This window comes from Argiope bruennichi, chromosome 6 (genome assembly GCF_947563725.1).
Source record: "Argiope bruennichi chromosome 6, qqArgBrue1.1, whole genome shotgun sequence".
NCBI classification, from domain to species: Eukaryota; Metazoa; Arthropoda; class Arachnida; order Araneae; family Araneidae; genus Argiope; species Argiope bruennichi.
Window position 1 is genome coordinate 9041578 of NC_079156.1, and position 22223 is coordinate 9063800.

Below are 22223 nucleotides of genomic sequence, written 5' to 3' on the forward strand. Positions count from 1 at the left end.
TTTCAGGAAACAAACCACATAAGTTTTGTAAATTTAAATCTGTAACATCAGGGCATTATTGTATGATATTCACTCATTTTAAAAAATTGCATTGTTTATTAAAACTTGAAATTATCTGCATTCCTAATGTCATTAATTTATTTCTATGATGGTTGGAAATAATTCAACACTGATATTACAGAGAGGTTATAGATTCCGGAGAATTCAAATCATTAGATTTGATGAACTGCAGAAACAGAAATACACCTGCAGATGGTACCAGGGTGGCTATAATTACTTCTGTTTGAATTTTCCCGACTTTTTTTAAATGTATCTAATATCCACAAAATGATGTTGCTTTATTTTATTTCCATTAATTACTGCAAGATACATTCTCAATAGTATTTCAAAAATCATTTTCATTTAATGAATTTCTGATAAACTTTAATTATATAAAACCCTCCCCCCTTTTATTTGTAAATATATTAAATTAATCCTAGAAGATCAGCCCATCTAGACTTAGATTTTTAGTCAAACAGTCATATCACAGAACTGTTTGCCAAATTTACTCATGAAAAAGGCAGAACAAAAATAATGCACATTAGCAGAATGCTTAAGAATGAAACGATTTTGTTAATTTCCTGTAGGTTCTTCCCTATCTATATTGCTTATCAGCACATAAATCAGAACTGAAAAATAATTTTACAAATAGAAAAAAAAAATCATTTACAAATATAAAATGAAATATTTGCATTAAAATAAGAAAAATTCTTCAGTGATATAAAAGTTTTATTGACTTTAAGCCCACCAACTATAATAAAGAAAAATTGCATGAATGCTGTCTGAATTCACCCATAAAATAAAGAGGGAAGTGGGGAATGGTTCTTATCATCAATTTTTTTCTTTATTACAAAAAGAAAAAAAAATTATTCTAAAGGTTATAAATTTCAAAAAAGACAGCAGGAATTAATTTTGTTAATTTTTTTGGCAATGAATTTGGTAAATTTTGCATAGTTTCATATACATCAAAATGTATTTAAAAAATACTGCCCTTCTTTAAAAAAAGTGAGAGAAAAAATTACATAGGAAATGTGTAGCTTTAATATATCAATCTTGTATTTAATATCCTTTTAAAATTATAGAGCATTTTGTTGAATGTATGGAGAATTTTAAATTAATTTTTAAAAAACACACAAAAATACACAAAATATCTAAATCTGCCACTGTTTACTACAAACAAATTATGCGATCATAAATACATTAGCATTTATTGGGAAGCACAAAAAATATACCAACTGTAGTATCCATTACCATAAATTCATTCAACTCAGTGTAAAACCATGTTTAAGAAGTTCAAAATATAACCTGTACTTTATGAAATTTAACAAAAATTATTATGAACAAAGAAAGTAAAGTAATGAAATAATCACAGATGATATGGAAAATTGTTTATCTAAGAAATTTCTTTCATTATTGATTTAATTCTTTTGTAACATTTCTTTTTCTAATATTCAATATATTTCTCTACCATTTTTTCTGGATTTTCTTTCTTCTTTTTCTTTAGTCTTGTTCTGAGTAGAAGTTTTTGAAGATGGTTCACATCTCTCAGAATTATCAATTTTAGGTGGAGAAACATCCTGTTTGCCTAAAGATATTGTAAATTTGAAACATATGAAAAGAATTTATTTAAGAATCTACAATGTTCAGCCCATTAATTTCCAAACATGGATCTAAAGTTGTCAATAAGTAAAAAGCATGAAGAAACATCTTTATAATTTTTTAATATAGTGAAAATATATTAACAATAATGTAAAAGTCAATTTTTAAATAACAAAAAATTAAATAAATTGGCTAAACAAAAAATAATAAAATTGATTAAGATGATGCTTTGTGTTTTAAAGTGACATTTTAGTCCCATAAGTGGAGCAGATGCATCCTTCCAAGAAAAAAGAAGAGAGTACATTTCAATACCAATGGCTACAGAGTGAAGCATAATTAATTGAAATGGAAATACTGATCTTGGTGCTTGTAACTCGAAAAGGGGGGGGGAGGAATGTAAAGGATCTGGAGATATAACCCATTTATTATCTTCATACACAGAAAATGCTTTTTTTTTTCTGAAATAATAATAAAAAATAAAAATGGAAAAGAAAGAAAGAAGGGGAAAAAAAAAATTAGCATGAAAAATTTGCTGTATTCTTACTCCAAACATTTTAGATGACATGTATTCAAAGAGAAACAAGATTTGAAATGTGAAGATTGCAAAGTGAGTACTTGTGCAACACTATACTTTGAAAAACATCACCTTCTGACTATGTTATAAATACTTTAGATAAATATACATACAGAGAATGGGACATATCTATGTTATCAAACGGTTTGTTTTACAGGTTCATTTCTGAGATATCATGGCAACTGTTCTAACACTGATCACATTTTTTTCTACCACACAGATTTAAGAGTAAAATTTTTAAAATTAATTTCCTAATAAATAATTTGAAACAAAATTGTTTTCTTTCGCCTCCTTACTTAAGATGAAATCAAACATTTTATTAAGTATTTATAAAGTTATTTATTAAGTTAGTTATGAAGTATGTATTTTACAAAATTAGAAGCAGAAACAATATAAATTAAAGGTATATTTTAAGAAAACAGTATTATGCTTAATATAATCAAAGTAAAAGAGTTCAGATTTTTTAATTAACTTATTGCATGATACATTTAAACCAGAACCACAAAACAATATTATATATATGTATATATATATATATATTGTATTATTTTCTGATAGCATACTATGCTACAAGGAATGTTTAAAACTTTATAGTACATGACTAATAAAATTTAACTTACCAGACTTCTGATTACGACTAACAATTGGCTTAGCATCAGATTTAGCTTCTTCTTTAATTTTCTTTATTGGCACAGAAGATACTAAAAGAAATTCTTAATAAAATTAATGATTCAACAAGTACTTCCTAATCTCATTAACATCAATTAAATAAAATGGTATATGATTTTATTTCATATATTAACAAAATTTTAATCGGCACAAATAGATTAATTTCAAAATGAAAAGTAAAGATATTTTATAAATGGATATGAATTCCAATTTTTCTTTCAATGGTTTATTAACCAAAAAAATGTTTTATATAAAATGAAATATTAATTAAAAAAATAATAATCTTTTATTCTCTAAATTACAATATAAATTTTATTATACTTTATTAATTTATTTTTTGTAATCAAAATATTATTCCTAAAAGTTAATGCGCAAAATACTCACACTTAAAAAAATGTACATAAACAAGAATAAAACTCTTAAACTAACAGGAAATATAAACTCGTTGCTGAAAAACTGCAAGGAAATTTCTTAAAGTAGAGTGATGAATATTAAAATAAGCTAAATTACAATTAGCAACTAGTTAATTACTAATTATAATATTGGCAAATTACTCCAATGCCAATATTACAATTAGCAACTAGCCAGATATATTAAGCTATTCAATAAAACTAGACTAATAATTTTATTTTTATTTTTCAATGGTAAATTATGGTATTCATTAGTCTTGATTAATTCCTTTTGAAATTACTAATATTTAAAATCTTTGCTATGGGGTAAAAAAATAATTGGTATTAGAGCTTATATAGCTTTAATTATTAATATTCTAAAAATACTCACCTTTTTCAGGAGGTTCACTACCATGATACCTCATTATATCAAACATCTGAATGTCATTATTGCGCCTTTTTTTGGCTTTCACAGATGGTGATGGAGAAGGAGAGTGAGGTCTTTTAATTAGAGGTTTTTCTTTTGCAGAAAATATTTTCTCATCTACCAGAGGTTCTTCTTTCGATAGCTTCCCTCTATCTTTTCTGATATTTCTCCCTTTGCGATCATCCAAATTCTAATGAATCAAAGGCATTTTCATCATGAGTGCAATTATTGACAGTCATATGAAACTTGAAAAAAAAAATTCTTTTAATAATGAAATAATCAGGATTTTACAGTGCATTAATTTATTTAAGAAATGGAATTGGGAGTCTTGTACTTGCACAAAATAGCTATAGGCAAAAACATTTTAGTGATATTAGTTTCATTAAAACATATCAAAGCAGTAGCAATTTCATTATATTCAAATTTATTTCTTATCAGGATGTGGAACAAATCAAGTTTTATTTAAATAATCCCAATCTATGGAAACTTCCAAATCATCATTTTTTTAATGAGGGAAATTGCCAGATTAACTACTGACCTAATAATAATCACTGCCAAAAATCCAAAATTAACTTTTGGACTAATAACAAACTATATTTTACCTTAAAATCAAAAGTTAGATTGTTGAAAGACCAGAGTTTTTTTCTTTTAATGTTAGAGGACTAAAAAAAGAATTAATAAAAAAATAATTTTCATTTTTTTTGTATTCTATATGAATTACTCAAAATCAAATGCTGTTAAGACCAGTTTTTGATTTAAAAAGTTTTACTAGTTTAAAAGTTACTAGTTAAAAAGATTTACTAGTTTATTTTTTGAATGTCAGAACACCATTTTTAAAATAACTTTTATATAAGTAGTAAAATAATTTGAGAAGTCATTGTGAATAAATGTAATCTTTATCAAAATTCTTATAAAAAAACTGAAATAAAAACTAAATATATACTGGTAATGATCAAAAATAAATCTATATAACACATTAAACTTCATTAAAAACTATTCTTATATTTCAGCATTTGTGAGTAAAATTTGAAGTACTTAATTGCACTAATAAGAAGACACAACTGATGGCCAATTGTTTGATTAGACAACTGATTGTATTTAACTTCAATTAAGTCACTAATGCATAACTTAAATATTAAATTATGATAAGCAATATTATATTTTTTACATTAGTTTTGTTTATTTCATGCATTATCTCTTTTTAATGGAATTAATACCTATGCCATAATATAACCAATGATGATGAATAACTCAGACCATAACATTTTAAATGTCATTGTGATATCATGGGATCCATTAGGAAGATTCATGTGCTCAATTCACAGATAAGATATAAAGCTATGAAAATAGCATAATTTCAATGTCTGTTGTAATTTGATGCTTTTCATAATAACATAATCATCAAATTATGCTCAAGAGGTTTAAATGAAATTAAATACAATTAATATTTCCTCAAACCAGTTGGTCGACCAAGGTGACAAGTATTAATCCTATGTGCCCTGACCGCCCGATATCGCTCCGTTTGACAAGGGCCTGATTGAAGGTGAAGGAGGTGAAATGAGTTTAAGGAGGGGAAAAGTATTTCTCAACAAACATTCATTTAACCATCCCAAAATGTTCTGTTGAATGGGAAGATATTGGGCGGTCAGGGCTCATAGGGTTAAGAAGAAAAAAAAATCAACTTTTGCAATTTTATAAACTTTTAAAACAATAACAAAAGATTATGTGTATTATAGCATTTTACACAAAAGAACTTTTTACATTAAAAATATTAGAGATGAAATATTTTTATTAGAATCAATGGTAGCCTCACTCTCATTGGTATAGGGTGCTTAATAGTATGACTAATGAGCAACTAAGAACTTCTGAGCAAATGTATAAGTTTAGAAAAAATATTACCAATTCCTAATATCTTCATATTCAGTGACTTATTATTTGAGAAACTTACAGATATAATATTGATTGTTATGATTTAAATACTAATGAAGCTTATAACCGAAGAAAATTGGTTTTCACAAGAGTCATTATGTTTAACTAAACACATAAAATTATATGCATTAATTTTTGAAAAATTATAATGTATGCAAATTTATGCACAAGACAGAATTTAAATATAAAAGCTGTATTCAGTAAATTACTGTATCTAGTAAGTTTACTGAAGTACTTTACAGTAATCCAAAAAGTTACTAAACATTTCTAGAATAGTAAAGCAGTGTATTCACATTAAAAAACAAAACAAATATCTTTATTTTTTTTTTATCTAGAATTTAGCAAGACAAAATTTATATATTAAGGGGCAACATGCTCTTTAATTGTAAGTAAAAAAAAATAATTAAGGATTTGGGTGAAATAGGACAAAAAATATTCTGTTATCATAATACAAATCATTTAATGATTACTCAAAAAAAAAAAAAAAAAAAAAAAACATTACAAGGCAAAATTACTTTTCTCTATTGATTCATTTTCGAGATTTTATGTATTTAGGCATCAATTTCTACAGATTTTTCAGCCACCAGTTTCATGAAGCTAATCCTCAACAAAAAAAAAAAGGTACAACATTTTTGTATGACCTAACGTAAATTTTGTAACTATTTCATTTTTAATGAATATATATGAAAACATTTTCAATATATCATTGAATGCATTATAGGACAAATGTGATGCAACAAGTTTCAATGCTTATAAAAATTCAGACTTCAATTATCTGAAAATGGTCTATTATAGGACATTCAAATTGATCTTTTCAGGTTTGACAAGTCATCTTTTCCAGTATTCCTTTTATCTAACATCAATGATGATTTTTGAACTGGCAGGTAGTCTTTTGTGTTTTCTCTTTTTGGCATGATGAGTAAGTGCCTGTTTTCCCAGATTATTTTGGCTTATTACCTCTTACAAAGTGAGTAGTATGCAACAAATGCATCTTGCGGAATTTTTCAAACAAATGAAGCAATATCAAAACTGATTATTTTATCTGTCCAATTCATACTTAATATGGATTTTGAGCAGCTCAAAAGAAAAAGTGTATGATCTATTTTGAATAAGCTCACAGTCTCTCAAATAGTAAACAAACCATTCAATAAACTGAAATATGGTATGCTAAACACCACCGTGCTGCTTCTGCAGATTGAATGTTCACGGCAGAAATGTATTCCATTCTTTCCCACAGTCTCTCGCGCATGCTGATTAGCTGTATTTCGGGAATCTCATGGAAAAAGAACAACTGGACTGATTTATACAGACAAAAAGTGAAGTGAGTAGAAAAGGAGGGAGTTTCTGCGATTATACAATCGTGAATGATATTGTTTAGTTTATAGAAGCTATGACTATGATCTTTTATTCTTGCAATAGTTACAGATCGACATTTTTTAAATGTAAAATAATAATAAAAATAATTAAATAAATAAAAAAACTTAAAATTCCCTGTATTTTCCCTTTTTTTTAAGACAATTTTTAAATTCCATGTGTTTTCTCGGTTTTCCATGTTCTCTGTTTGACGTGGTAACCATAATAACAAGTCTTCTTATGAATGAAATTTATTACTATAATAATGGATACTTTTCAATTATCTCTAGAAACAATATTCTCCATTAAGCCATTTTTCTGCCACAGCTGTTTGTAAGAGCATTTTTCAAGATGGAAATCATTTCTGCTATTTGTATGTGATTTTTTGTTGGATGTATTTAATACTCTCAGAACAATGTTGCTTGATATTATCTTCTTTAATTATTGCACAAAATGTTCTTCATGGTATTTAAAAAAAATTCTACTCTTTTAACTAACATCAATGCAAAATAAAATTTAATGCTTGAAATAAAAGAAAATTAAAAATATTTTCACTTATTGAATTTCCTATAAGCTTCAATTGAGTAGAACCCTTCCTTTTTTTGCAAATATACTAACCAAAATTAAAAGACACATGTCCATCTAGACTGACTTTTAGTCAAATGATCATCTCAGAATGTCAAAAAATGCACTACAAAAACATATGCACATGGGCTGAGTGCTTAAGAATGGAATGATTTGTTACCCTCCAGTGGAGACCCCCCCCCAACTGTCCAAATTATTACCAATACATAAATCAGAACTGAACAATATTTCCCAAATCAGCTGACCACACTGTTTTTACAAATACAACAATATTTTCACACAGCTATTTTTAATGTCATAAATGGCAAAAATGGGAAAAACAAAAGAATTAAACTAAATAACTTTCTTATCTGAAAATGTGACAGTAAAAATAATGCATAAAAAAGCATCATCATATTTTCATCAGAGGATTTAATTTTAAAAATCAAGTTAAAGCTTATTTATCATTCCCTTTTCTTACAGATAAAATAAAATTTGTATAAATATTTATCAGACTCACCCGATCCTTTTGGGAATCTTCATATTGCTTTCCTTCCCCACTACGATTGTCGTGCCGCCCACCTCGATCACTCCATGAACCACGACTGGTTCCTGGCCCTTTAGGTGATCTAGACCTAGCTTCAGAAGAAAGCCCTTGACCTCTTCCGTTTTGTCTAAGAGATGGCAAATCACAAGTTATGCAATTATACTGAATAACCAGTTATATTTTAAGAAATTCTAGTTTATACAGTGCAAATTCTATGCTGCCCAAATAAAATTACAGCTGTGGCTCTGGTGGCATTACTGTGGATAAACCTTGAGATTTCTAAAGCAGACACAATGTTTTCAGGATAAATCCAAACTAAAATAACTAGAAATGGTACACCATTCAGTAATACAGAAGTGACAAAATAAGTGAAATAATGCCGCAAATTTCTCTAAACAAGCCCTGGATTCAGAAAATATCAAGGGTAAAACCATTACAGATATATATATATATATATATATATATATATATATATATATATATATATATATATATATATATATATATATATGCATGCTTCATTTGGCTGTAAATTTGACAGCTGATATAAATATGAATGATTATTGCATACAAAACTTGTTTAAAAAAAACCAATGTCAGTTACTCTATTGAAATACAGGATGTTTTTAACCAATTAGGCACAATCATCAAACAGAGAAATCTTAAAAGTTAAATAACTCTTGAAGCAAAGCCTTATTTTTGTTGGGATGTATATTTTATGATTTAATTATTACCTTCCAAATTTAATTATATTATGAATGATGATTGAAATTTCATGATAAAGGAATCTTTATTTTTAATGAAAGATCCTAGAACAACTAAGAATGATTACATATTTTGGGCAAAATATAGATATCAATATTATTTGAATTTAATCCTACAATTTACTAATTCTAAGCCAGTATCTGAATTACTCATTAATTATAGAGAAAATGAATAATGTTTCAAGTTTAAAGTATTTTGCTCATTAAAATAAAGCACATTTTTAATAACTTTGAAAAATTATGTTTTCATTGCCCAAAATTAAAGCAATTTAAATTATTTCCTTTTTAAAAACAACAATTTAAAATGCTATAAATAAAAAATAACAAGCATAACCATAAAAAAATTTCATGAATTTTGTATATCATTATGTTAATTATTATTCAAATATTATATTATAATTATAATACTATTTATTAATTATTATTCAAATATTGTAAATTATTATTCTTCCTATGCAAATTACATGTTCAAATCTAATTATTTATACATAAAAATCATTCTATTATTACCTTTTATTTTCAGAAAAGCCTAAATTCCTTTTAAAACTTAATGAAGTATTGAAGGATCTGCAATATTGATTAGAAACAAATATATCAACAAAACGCTAATTTTGTAAGGATGAGGTGAGACATGAAATTAAACGCAAATGCAAACTAAAGCTTTGCAAAAATCACATTTCCCATAGCTTCTTTAACAAAATGAGACTGATTTCTTCTTTAAGGGAATAAAATGCTAAACACTTTATAAAAGAAAGAATTCATTTTTCTAATACATCACTACAATAAATTTAATTCAATGCTTACAAATGAAATAGTATATATTTACCAAGATTTATTAAAGTATTCAAAAAACTTTTTTAACGGAATTAAGCTGCTTAGACCTCAGAAACACCTACTAAAACAGCAATAGCATAAAAAGTTAATAGCTTCCAAGTAGTTAATGAATTTTAAAAATAACTAAGGATTCCAAGGATTACTTATAAAATCAATTGTTCCAATTAAAAGTGAAAAATGTCATTCATGAATAAAAACAAATAGTAAAACATGCAGAAATATTGAAATTGCATAAATCAGAATTATACACATACAGAAAAAAAATACATCTATATTACTCTTTTATTCCAACCTATATTATTATTTTATACCAATTTGTAGATAAAGTGAAGAAAGTTGAATATAAAATTTCAGAAATTAAAAATAGTAAATCCAAAATTTATCTGAATGTTATTAAGGAGTTCAAACTTATCTATGAAACTGCAATATATTAACATATTGTAATATCTTAAAAGTTTTAGAAAAGTGTTTCAATTATGAAGCAATTAAACTGCACGGACAAATAAAAGAAAGATGTTCCTATTAATATTATAATAGAAAATCATTAATATAAACTCATTAAAAAAATAACTAAAAACCAAATAAAAAGCTTACATTTCTAATAATAACATATTAATATTATATAATATTCTATTAAAACAATTTTGATTATTTTATCAACACTTAGGTATATTATGAAAACCAATTTATAAAATTGAAAATTAGAATATTACAAAGTGTTATATAATTGAATATTATCATTAAAATAAAATAATTCAATAAAAAATATATTAAATTATTTCAATGGAGAACAATTTTTAGACAGTTCAGATGATGGAATATTTGAGAAGAAAAACCATTTTTTAAATTGAAAACGAAATTTAATATATTATTCAATCACATAATCTGAAATATCCAAGAAAAAAACCCTTTATGATTCCACCTTATAATCGCATTAATATTACCTGTTTAATGAGCATAGAACTAATTTTAGTGCCTTGCTACCAAAATGAAAAAGAAAATACAGCAAATTTTTTCCAGGATTAATTTTCTGAGATCTTGAAAGTCAATCAGCAGTGAACACATAATCAAATTCAAAAAGCATCAAAATTTAAATAGTTGTAAAATGATGAATGAACCAATCTATTGCTAAAATTAATCTTTATCATAAGTGCAAAATAAAATAAATAAAATAAAAAATATATTATGAAGCAGAAATGAAGCAATACTTCCAGAGGAATAAAGCCCAGATTTTTTTTTTTTTTGAAAACAAATATAAATAAATAAAATAAAATAATCAATAAACATCCTTAACACCCGTCTCATATAAAAACTGGAATAAATCAGAATAATAAAGATATATCAACAAATATGCCCCTTCCTGAAGTGTTTCCAAAGCAATACCTCCAAAAATAAATTGGGAGATCTTACCAGATTTAATCTTGTTGGCATGAATGTTCAATCAGAATCAAAGATAGATGACTATCAAAAATTTGACAAGCATAGAAATTTTAATCAAGATTGATGAGCTTTAAAATTTAGATAGTGTATTAAATGACAGGTGAACAAATGTGCTGCTAAAATCAATCTTTATCATAAATAAAACCCACATACTTTAACAAACAATTTATTGTTAAATAGAAACAAAGCAATAGTTTTAAAAGAAAAATTTGGAAAAAAGTTATATTTAGAAAAAATATAAATTTTATATATATTTTAATTCATTTTTTTTATATAGAGAAAAATAAAATTATATTTAAAAAAAAATAAAAGGAAAAAAAAAATCTTAAGATACAATTCAGAGCTGATTTCGAAATTTTGAAGAATTTTTTTTATTTTACTTGAAGATTTGACCAGAAATTAAATTTACTTCATCAAGTGGCAAATAAACATACAGTTCCAAATTCTCAGATATTTATTCTGTAGTAATACTTTTATATTTTTGTTGCCATTATGTTTTTACTGTTGCTAATAATTCAACATATTATTTAACAAAACATTTTTATAATTATTTCAAAAAATAAAAATAATACAATTTAAATCTGTACTTATAACACTAGGCATTAAAAGTTTGAATGATTTTACAAATTTAAAACTAAACATGAAATCCATATAAATTTCACTTTAAATGCTTGACATCAATTGAACGGAATTCTACAATAAGCACTAAGCTATTAAATCTTGTTTCATTAGTGTCAAATAAATACAAAACTATTTTGTTGCACAACAAACTATACATAAAATGCAATAGTTACATTTGAAAAAATCTCAATTTATAATATTTTTGACTATATTTCATTGTTTTATTTCATGCTTTCTTTTTAATTCAAAGCATATAACTCTGAGTTGTTCTTTACAGGATAATTAAAAGAAAATGGATTTTAGAAGAGCTACACAACAGTAAAACATGCAATTGTAAAAACTCAGCGAATGCAGCAATGATAAAAGTTCAAGTAAATACCTGTAAAGCATAGGAAATGAAAATTATCTGTGCATATTAACTGACTGGTTAATCAGCCATAATTCATCTTCCCAATATCGATATATTAAATTTTTCTCCAAAATTTATATCAAAAAATCGTTTTTTTTTATTTATTTGTTTATTAAATATTTATACAACCATACTGAAAGCCCTACATCATTATTTCAAATTTAACATGTTATCTGATTTAAGTCCTTCAATTTTTTATTTTTTTTTATTGTTACAAATATCATCAAATCAATTAACTACCAATTTAGCTTTCAGTAAGACAATACAAAATAGCTTTTACTATATCCACTGAAATTCTTAAATAAAAGTTATAACATATACCTATGATTCGAATTCATTCCCGGATCTCTGTCATCCACTCTGTTCCTCTGCCAATCAGGTGAAGCACGTCTACGTCTAGGCATACCATAACGATCCTCATCTAGAGCTTAAATAATCAAGAGAAATATTGCTATATTCCTCATGTTAGAAGAAAAATATTAAATATATCCAAAATGCAAGCAAATCTTCAATTAATTTTCAAAATATTCTCTTTACAATGATACTAATTCTGTTGTTTTAATAAATTTGGCAATTAAAAAAAATATTTTTAAATATATTTTCAATATTATTTATTAACTGTACTTGCAATAAATAATCATTACAACAATTCCATTATTGCTAAGTAAAACTGGTTTCTTTATTTCATGAAATCTTTTCTTCTGGTAAACCAGTAAGAGTGATTGATCTCTTACTATTGAGGATTTTATTAAACTTCCTTGAGGATAAGAATTGTGGATTTTGAACAAGGGTAAAAAATATATGAGTATTGTCAATTTTATTATCCCCAAAATTAGATGTGACTGTGACAACATAAGCAGAATGTTCCTTTTATTCTTTTCAAATTTTCCTAGAGCTATTAAAATGCCCATTTCGTACATCATTGAATAGGAAAGAAAATCTAGTAGTTTTGTCGATTTCTTTTTGCTCATTTCAAATTAAAATCTGGTTCTGATCTTATAAGATCAATATGAAATTTCCACAGTAGATCCCATCTATAGATCTACTACTACCATAAACTTACAGCATGAACAAAAATCTATACACTTTTATTTATATTATTTTAAGCACCTTAAGTTGCATATATGTAAAAAGAAAATAAGCTTTAGTAAAAACTTTCATTCATATAAAGTACATTTCATGCATAAAATGTGTCAAAATTCGTGAATTCACATCCCTAAATTCATTTAAATAAATGCTTTAAAAGGTTTAAAATTAATGGCATCACAAAATTGAATTCTTAAAATTTTTTTTTTAGAAAAATCAACTGGAAAACAAATGCAGATACAGCTATGGATATATGCATAAAAAATAAGAATATTTGGATGGATACCATGAAATAGGGAAAAATTCTTGGGTACCATGTCGGTTTAAATAAATAATATTTGGTATGTGATATTATTATTAAAATAATCAGCATGGGTCAAATCTTAATTTCAATCAATTAAAAAGGGGGAGGGTCATGCATACTTTTTTCCTCTCTTTATAACATGAATACTTGTATGCAGGAAACTGAAATAAAAAACTGAGCACTTGTAACATTCATGACCTTGATACATCTTCACAAGTTCTTTTTCCCCTGCATGTAATTTGTCCAAAAGTGAGACACAGGGCGAGAGGAGCATCTGTGTTGAAAAACATGCCCAAAATTTTGGAAAAATCACATCCCTTGCCAAAAATTCGAAAAAAAATAAATAAAAATAGGTTATAAAGACAACATATCGAATTTCATTTTAATATCTTCCTAGCTTAAAGCATTTTTTAATTATTGCCTTCACAGACACACATAATTCGAAAAAAAGGAATTTATCATATTTAAAAAGATCAGAATGCTATGCTCATCACAATTTTGATGCCACATATTTTTATACTTTCTTTTTGTAGAGAAGAAGGCAAATATGTTAAAATATTATCCCCATTTTTTTGTTTGCTAAAATGAAAAATACTATGTCTTAATGATTGTAATCTTATTATTAAACAGGGTGAGTAATGAAATTTTATCTTAAAAAATAAAGGGGAAAATAAGAACTGACACTAATATAGCAGTTTTGTTTTAGTTTTAGAACTATGTGTTATAATGAAATTCACTAATTTGGACGAGAATGTACCAATTTAAAAAAAAATATTAATATAATCACCAGTAATTAATGAATATTTTTCATAAGCATTGAAATGAAGTTATTTCAAATAATATCTTGGAAATTTCTTACCAGAAAAAACCTTTTAAAACATTTTCAATACCAACCTAAAAATTTTATTATATCACAGTTAACTGTATTCAAGAAAAGAACATTACATTTCATTAGCATATCAATTCTTCGAAAGAAAAGATGGTAAGAGCATAAGTAAACATATCAAGGATATAAAATTCCAACATTTTTATTAATCATGTAAACAAATGTTTGTTTCTTTTTAGAAATTTTGCTAACTATTCACATAGTTCCATTTTCTCACTCATAGCTTTTTGCAATAACTCTATTAGCACAAAAGGCCCAGTAACATTGTTACAATATTTAAAAATATTCTCTGACATTCAAGATATTGAAAAATATCATGGATCTATTCACAATTAATTTAATCTATTCACATTTTTATTTATTGGTAATTATTACAAATATTGAATAAACAATTTTTATCCAACATATTAACCCACTGAAAGAGCTTTAGAGAGATATCAATAAAGAGTTTAGGGGGATAAGGATTCTTAAATGCAACTTATTTAAATTACAGGCTCAATTTAAACATGTTTCATATTTTGAATTTATTATTCACATCATAAATTTTAAGATAACTAAACTCTCCTATTGAAGACAAAAAGTAACATTTTAAATCATTTATAAAATTCATAGGTTTAGAATTACAAGATTAAAGGATTCAGACATTTTTATTAAAACAAAATTAATAATGTAGAATATAATGCATGTAGGATTGAGATAATCAATCGTATTTACAAAATCAATACTAAATACCTGCAGCAACATGTGGAGGTAAAGGAGCAGGTGGCAAGGAAGCATAGGGATCCCATTCATCCCTACCTCTCCCTCTTGGCCACCTGTCATCATAAGCCCGATCGTCCATTGGTAAATCAGGGAGATAGTCTAGAAGAAAAAATATTACAATTTTTAAATTGTAATATTATTTTTGCATATCATGCACTGCCCAACTATTTTCCTGCACTGTCATGCTTTCTTTTTGAAATATAGATGTTGTTATAGGATTATATCCATTAGAAAGGTTCATGCACTTGATAACCAAAAAAATAAAAATAAAACTTTAATGTTTAAACATTTAGTTTAATAAAATTTAGTAAATCTAGTTAATTTAGTAAAATCATTAACATGAAAGTATATTTAAATGTTTTATTTGAAATCGCATATAATCAATATTCCAGTTAATCACTTGAGTGACTAGGTTATACTTATAATAAAGCTCAATGTGTGTGTTGGCGATCTACAGGCCAGACTGTTTGACTTACAGCTACCAAATTTCACACATGTATACCTTGGAGGTCGGGAATGTGCACCTCAAATTGATTTTTTCAAATTTTTAATTAAAATTTTAATTAATTAAAAATAAAGTGAAATGTTGATGTTTTTTCACTATAACTTCAAAAAATGTTATAGTACAAAATTGATTTTTACATCATACAGAAGATAAAAAAATTATCTTTTTAATGATACAAATGTTTTAACCAACAAATTAAATTTCTATTTTTAATGAATTTTCTAAAAATAATTTAATCTTATTTTTCAACAATTTATTTCTCATAAAATAAAAATAAAATTTAAGTCGCATGTGCACGTTTCACATCAACGAGAAAAAAATTTAACTTTTATCAAGGTGTTTCATCACATTGACAAAAGCTCAAATTCAAAAAGAAAGAAAGAAAAAAAAATAATAATAAGTTAACTGTTACTGGAAATTAAATCAAGAAAATTGCAATATTCAGCATGTATCTATATGACATGAAATAAATATAAAATATGATATTTGCTAAAAAATAAATGCAAAAAAGGTTTCTTTTACAATATCTACATTATTAATTCAATAAATCAGGTTTATTTAAGGCAAACATGGTTTAATATATATTCTTTTTATTCAAAGTCCAAAGGCTAATTTGTTTCACTTTTAATAATAGAAATAAATGTGTTAAAATGGTCTAAATGAGGTAAATAATTATATTTATTGTAACTTGAGTCAATAAATGCTCAAATAAATTACAAATGTCTAGCTTTTATCTAAATCCTCATCTCTGTGAATCATATTTAATAAAATATTCTTGAGACACCAATATTTTAAATAAAAAGAGTTGGAGTAACACTCCAATCAACTAAATCAGTCATTAAAACTAAATGATTTATGAAAATTAGAATATCACACTATTCAATAAAAAGGGATGATTTTAGACCACTTCACTGATTGTCTCAAAGATGATACCCAAATCAGCAACTAAGATTTCTCACGACTGATTGGCCTATGAATATGAGAATGTTAGTTGTTCTAAACCATTCTATTCAACATGTCATAAATCAATCAGATTTGTTAGAAGATAGAAACATGCATTTACTTATTTAAAAGTGCAGTTAAAAATGTGTCAAGAATTTTTCACAGAATATTATTCCTTAGGGCTAAAGGGCTTATATAAAATTTAGATTTCATAATTTTTTAAGTATATTTATAATAAAATAATGTTATTTCTGTTGTTCAAATCCCTTTGAAAATAAAACTAAAAACTGAATTTTATGATGAATCTTAGAAAATTTTGTTAAATAATTCTTCAGATATTACATAAATTATGAATAATATTCTGTAGTGCACGTAAGACTTAAATGCTGTACGATTTTGTTTTCAATATTCATATTAAAAAAAAAAAAACTAGATTTCATTAAAAAGTTTTTTTTTTTAATATTAACTGCAGTTTAATAATTTAGACTTTAATTTAAATGTGACATTTTATGTGAGCTGACAGAAAATTATAGAGATACATAGTACATTATGGCTTAAGGCTTTGATAATAATATGAGTGAATGATATGACTATCAAAATTTGAAGCTTAAAAATATTTTGATGAAGAAGCTACTAAAAGACAAGTTATATAAAGTATCTAATTGAAAATTTTAACGAGATTTAAGATTGCCATAACGACTGGTTGCCAAAGGCGGATATTTTATAATAAAGACAAATGTGTGTTAATCTGTATACTTTACGGACCAGATAGTTGGACTCGGAACAACAAAATTTGGTACATATGTACTTTAGATGGTAGAAATGTGGTCCAGAGAAAAAGTTTTTTTTTTTTTTTTTTTTTTTTGAAATTTTAATTTAAAATTAAGCAAATTTTGGCATTTTTCTCCTAGCAACTTCCAAAACCATTACAGTACACAAATAAAATTTATATTACCTTAAAATTCAATATATATATATATACAGAGAGAGAGAGAGAAAGACATACCATCTCCCCTTCCAGTCAGGTTTATAATATCCCTATGTGGCAAAACATCACGAGGAGATATCACATCTCTAGGTTCATATCTGTCGAGAGGTTCTTTACCCCCTCTCCGGTATCGAGATTCTGGATAGACATCTGAGGGATAAACAGATGATCCTCGAAGCACATCCGATTCATAATCAGAAGGAAGTAATCTGTCACTCAAATAAGGATCATGAAGTGAGTCATAACCATATCCATAATCTCGTTCACTAGAAGGGATATCAGAGTCATATATTCGACCTCTATTGCCAGTCAGAGATTCAATTTCTCGTACAACATGATGACCATGTACAGGAGACTGAGACCTATAAGGAAATGTATATTTTCATAATTTATATTTCACTGCTGAGTAAAATTCAAATGATTTTTGTTGTTGTTATTAATATTTCATCCTTGTCTTTATTTCCATTGTAGAGGATTACATATGAGGACTCAGCTTCAATTTCCATGTTGAGTAGATTTCAGTATAAAGTAGATTTTCAGTAAAATTTTTGAAATTTTATTGTAGTTACAGTTCAGGTTTAACTCCAGAAACAAGCTAAGGTTTTAAAAAAAATGAAGTGAGCCAATTTTAAAGACTGCTACTTTTCCTTTTGTTAAAATTGGATTTATAAAGATATAGGCAAAAAATTAAGGATATAGAGTTCAATGAATAAAATTGTATAGGCTTCTAAAATAGAAACAGTTATATAACTATCAAAATTTTAAAATATTTCGCTGAGGAATCATTAAGAGAGAAACAGGATGTGTAGTTACATTTTATCTTAAAAAATAAGCATTAAATCAACACCTTTTAAGCACCTTTGGAAAAAAATAAGAATAATCATTAAGATAGAATTATCGATTATAGACCTATGTACTATGTTGAAATGAATTAAACAGAATGCTAACAATTTCAAACATAAAATACACTCAATAATTACTGAATATTTTTCACCAAAACTATATTATTTAAAGTGTTTTTTAATGCAAGTTTTGCTTTAAAAATCTTATTAAGACAGTAATATGCAGCATACCTAAAATTACTTCATTACATTAAGTATTAATGAATGTATTGTACATTACAATACATTCATTACATTGTAATATTGCAAAAAAAAAAAAAACCCTGAAAGAAAACATTATATCATTAATTAACTGACATTTTATTTAAATAATTCATTCAATAGTCATTTTCCAATCAGATATAACAGTAAAAATATTTTCTAAATAATTAATATTTTTTTAATTCTAAGAAATTAATAGAATTAATGTGCCTTGATAGCATACAAGGAAAATTTTAAGAGAACATAATATAGAGAAATATTAATTTTCTGTTTAACAGAAAAAGGCAAAAAATAATAATAAATAAATAAAAAACCACAAATAGCATTAAATGAAGATAAATTTATCTAAAAATGGAAAGTGAGTAAAATAAAGAGTTACCTCCTTGGAGAAGGTAATCTAGTTCTATCTGTATCTTCAACAGACCTGACAGATAAATCTCTTTTTTTCCCTCCTTTTTTTCTTTCTGGTTCCCTTTCCCGAGATCTATCATTTCGAGAGAGAGGAGGCTGAGAATGTATTTCCGTTCGTCCTCGAGGTTCAGGTGTTCGACGACCAATAGATGATGAACTGGGTTTTCTCTAACACAGATATGCAAAGAATATAATATATAAAATATAGCAATATATAAAAGACTTAAAATGACACTTTAAAAAAATGCATGCTTTGACAGAAATAAGGTAACAACAAATTATTAAATTACTATTTTCAATATTTATTTTAAAATCAGTACATTTAATGAAACAATTAAATCAATATATATGAAGACATCTAGTAAATATTTTTATTCATATATTTAATGTAATTTATAAAGTTATTTTAAATGAAGGGGAACACATTACAAAACACTGCTAACTGTATTATGGCATAATTGTCATTGTATTATAACTGTAGATCACTGACAGCATAACTTCTCTAAAATACCATAATTCCATTCAGAGAAATTAATTTTTTTTATCCACCTAAAATGCATAAACAATTGCATTTTAGGTGCATGTCTTTTATCATGGCCACCAACTGCAATGGATCTCAAAACACAACTTGACTGCATAATATCTCTGATCATTGTTTCTAGAACCTCCAGACCATTCTTTGTTCATATGTTTATACATACACAAAAGGCACCCCCTATTATTGTGGATCAATAACTATATTATGGGCATATAATTCCAGTTAGAATTGCTAACTTTACTATATTACGATCATTCTAAATCTAATCATTTACTAAATCTAATTCCCATCCTGAACTTAATTTTCTAACCTGGGTTCTCCATTCAATAAAAATTAAAAACAAAGAGACAGAGGCAGAATCTACAGAGCACAATTCTTTTTCACACATTGTAAAAAAATGTTTCCCCCCTTTTTTTTTAAATGCAAAAGATAAAATCTGAAAAAGAAGTTTATATATAAAAAAAAAAATTTCAACAACATATGATTTACAAATAAAGCCTTGGCTAAAAAATTATAAATTCTCATAATTTGTTCAATTTTACAAAAAAAAAAAAAAAAAAAAAAAAAGATCTTGGAGGGTTTAAAATTTTTTTTAAATAAAACATTTTTGGATCAGCAAAAAAAAAAGTATTATATTAATAATTACATGATCTCCTTGCCAAGAATTAGAATCATATTCAGAGCTCTTATCTTTGAGATGATCTCTTCCTTTCTCATCTCTGTTTTTCTTCAGATCAGGGGAGACAAAACGCTTCTTATTTTCACTGCCTCTTTTTTCATATCCATGTGATTCATTACCACGATAAACTTGATCTCTCCGTGGTTCATGTTCCCTGGGAGAGATCTCATGAGCATCTTTCTTCTTTTCAATCTCAGGATTGAACTTTCTCTTGCCAGATCTGATTGGAGAAACTGATGTTCTACGACGTTCCAGTTTTTCTTTTTCATGTGGATACATTTTTCGACTTGCAGTAGGTAGCATGTCAGGATCATATCGATCTTTATGAGGTGATAAAGATCCTTTATGGTTGTCTCTTCGAGGGGACATCCTGGTTCTTTTGTTTCCTCTGTCTCGACTATCTCCTCTTTTAGGTGGAAGCAAATCTTCATCTTCCTTTCTGGAGTAATATTTGGATCGTTCATCTCCCCGAACTTTTTCAACTGGTTTTTCATCAGTTAAGTATCGTGAAGTGCCCATTAATTTCATAGATTGAGAGTTGGAACCAGAATGAGGTAAGAGAGGAGGAGATGCTTCTCGATGTCTATGGCGAGATTTCCCACTAGTATCATCTCTTGCTTTTACTTTTTTTGAAGGCACTGAGGGCATCAAAGCAGTGCGATTTGGACTACTTAGTGGCGGTGGCGATAGAGTACGATCAGATTTTCTCTTCTGAAATAAAATATTAAAGAATTATACACACTCATATATATATAGAGAGAGAGAGAGAAAGAGGGAGAGAGTAAAATGCATGTATAATAATTATAAATTTGTCTATAATGATATTTCTCTATAGTCCAGGCAAAATTTGTAGTTAATTAAGCTATTTTGAAACTGCATATAAAGATAATCACTTTTTAGCTGCACCTATCTACAACAATAGTCTTTCCTCTTTAGAAAGCTGATAATACATACAAATCAGTTTTTCTTGTGTGTGTGTGAAAAATGGTAGTCTTGCATCTGGAATAAGAGGTAACAAAGGAATGATGATGATTCTGCAAGTTGACTCTTTTGTAGTACAGGGATCATGGGAATGAAAAAGGGACTATTGATGTTGACAAAGCTGGCCTAAATTGGTTTCATAAGACTGGAAAAACAAAATGTGCCTTTTAATGGACTAATGATATCATCATGATTAAAGGAAAGTAGCTCCAATTAATGAAACCACATCCTAGAAACAACAAGAAAAAGAGAAGACAGAAAAAACATCTCATGTATACTATGCAGATGAAATTCATTTGTTCTATCAGATGGGGCCAGACAAAACAATGATCTCTGTAGGAGAAAATGCAGAGGAGAGAAGAAATTAATAGAGAAGCTGAAAGTTATGCAGCACTCTAACTGGAATTAATAAATTGAATCTATTAATCATTGAAAAGTACACTAAGAATTTTATCAATGCAAGACAAATAAGAAGGCTTTGAAGATGGAAGAAATTTTTAGCAACTGGCTGCTAGATGTTGATAAACAGATGAAGAAAATTACTGCTTTCGTAGTTCATAAATGTACACCTTATAATATAGATTTAAGCATCTCATGTTTTTCAAGGGATATTATCTACAAAGATTAATTCAGAGCATTGTTTACAATCTGGATAATAAGCTTTCAAAATCATATGCAACAGAAGTAAAAATACATGATATTGGGTATTCAAAAGTTGCAATTTTGTAATAGCATCCACAATCCAAAACTATTAGAAGAAAGCTTCTTCTTTGGTGGGGGGACTAGAAACTGAAATATTGATTTTGCTGAGATAACCAAAGAAAAAGAAATTGTAGATTGTTCCATGGTTGTAAGTGCTTCTCGAAGTTCAACAAATCTA

The 22223-nt window shown here is 26.6% G+C and overlaps 1 protein-coding gene across 2 annotated transcripts in view; it reads right to left on the reverse strand.

The window, feature by feature from the left end:
- LOC129971184 (zinc finger CCCH domain-containing protein 13-like) overlaps window positions 1-22223 on the reverse strand; it is a 57074-nt gene that overhangs the window by 16075 nt on the left and 18776 nt on the right. For both annotated transcript variants that reach the window (XM_056084727.1, XM_056084726.1), the window contains exons 9-17: window positions 20330-21073; window positions 19114-19313; window positions 17650-17993; window positions 15167-15295; window positions 12480-12585; window positions 8064-8217; window positions 3662-3887; window positions 2833-2913; window positions 1508-1624 (exon numbers count right to left, since the gene is read on the reverse strand). In XM_056084727.1, coding sequence (XP_055940702.1) covers window positions 1508-1624; window positions 2833-2913; window positions 3662-3887; window positions 8064-8217; window positions 12480-12585; window positions 15167-15295; window positions 17650-17993; window positions 19114-19313; window positions 20330-21073 — 2101 coding nt within the window. The remainder of the gene's footprint in view (window positions 1-1507; window positions 1625-2832; window positions 2914-3661; window positions 3888-8063; window positions 8218-12479; window positions 12586-15166; window positions 15296-17649; window positions 17994-19113; window positions 19314-20329; window positions 21074-22223) is intronic.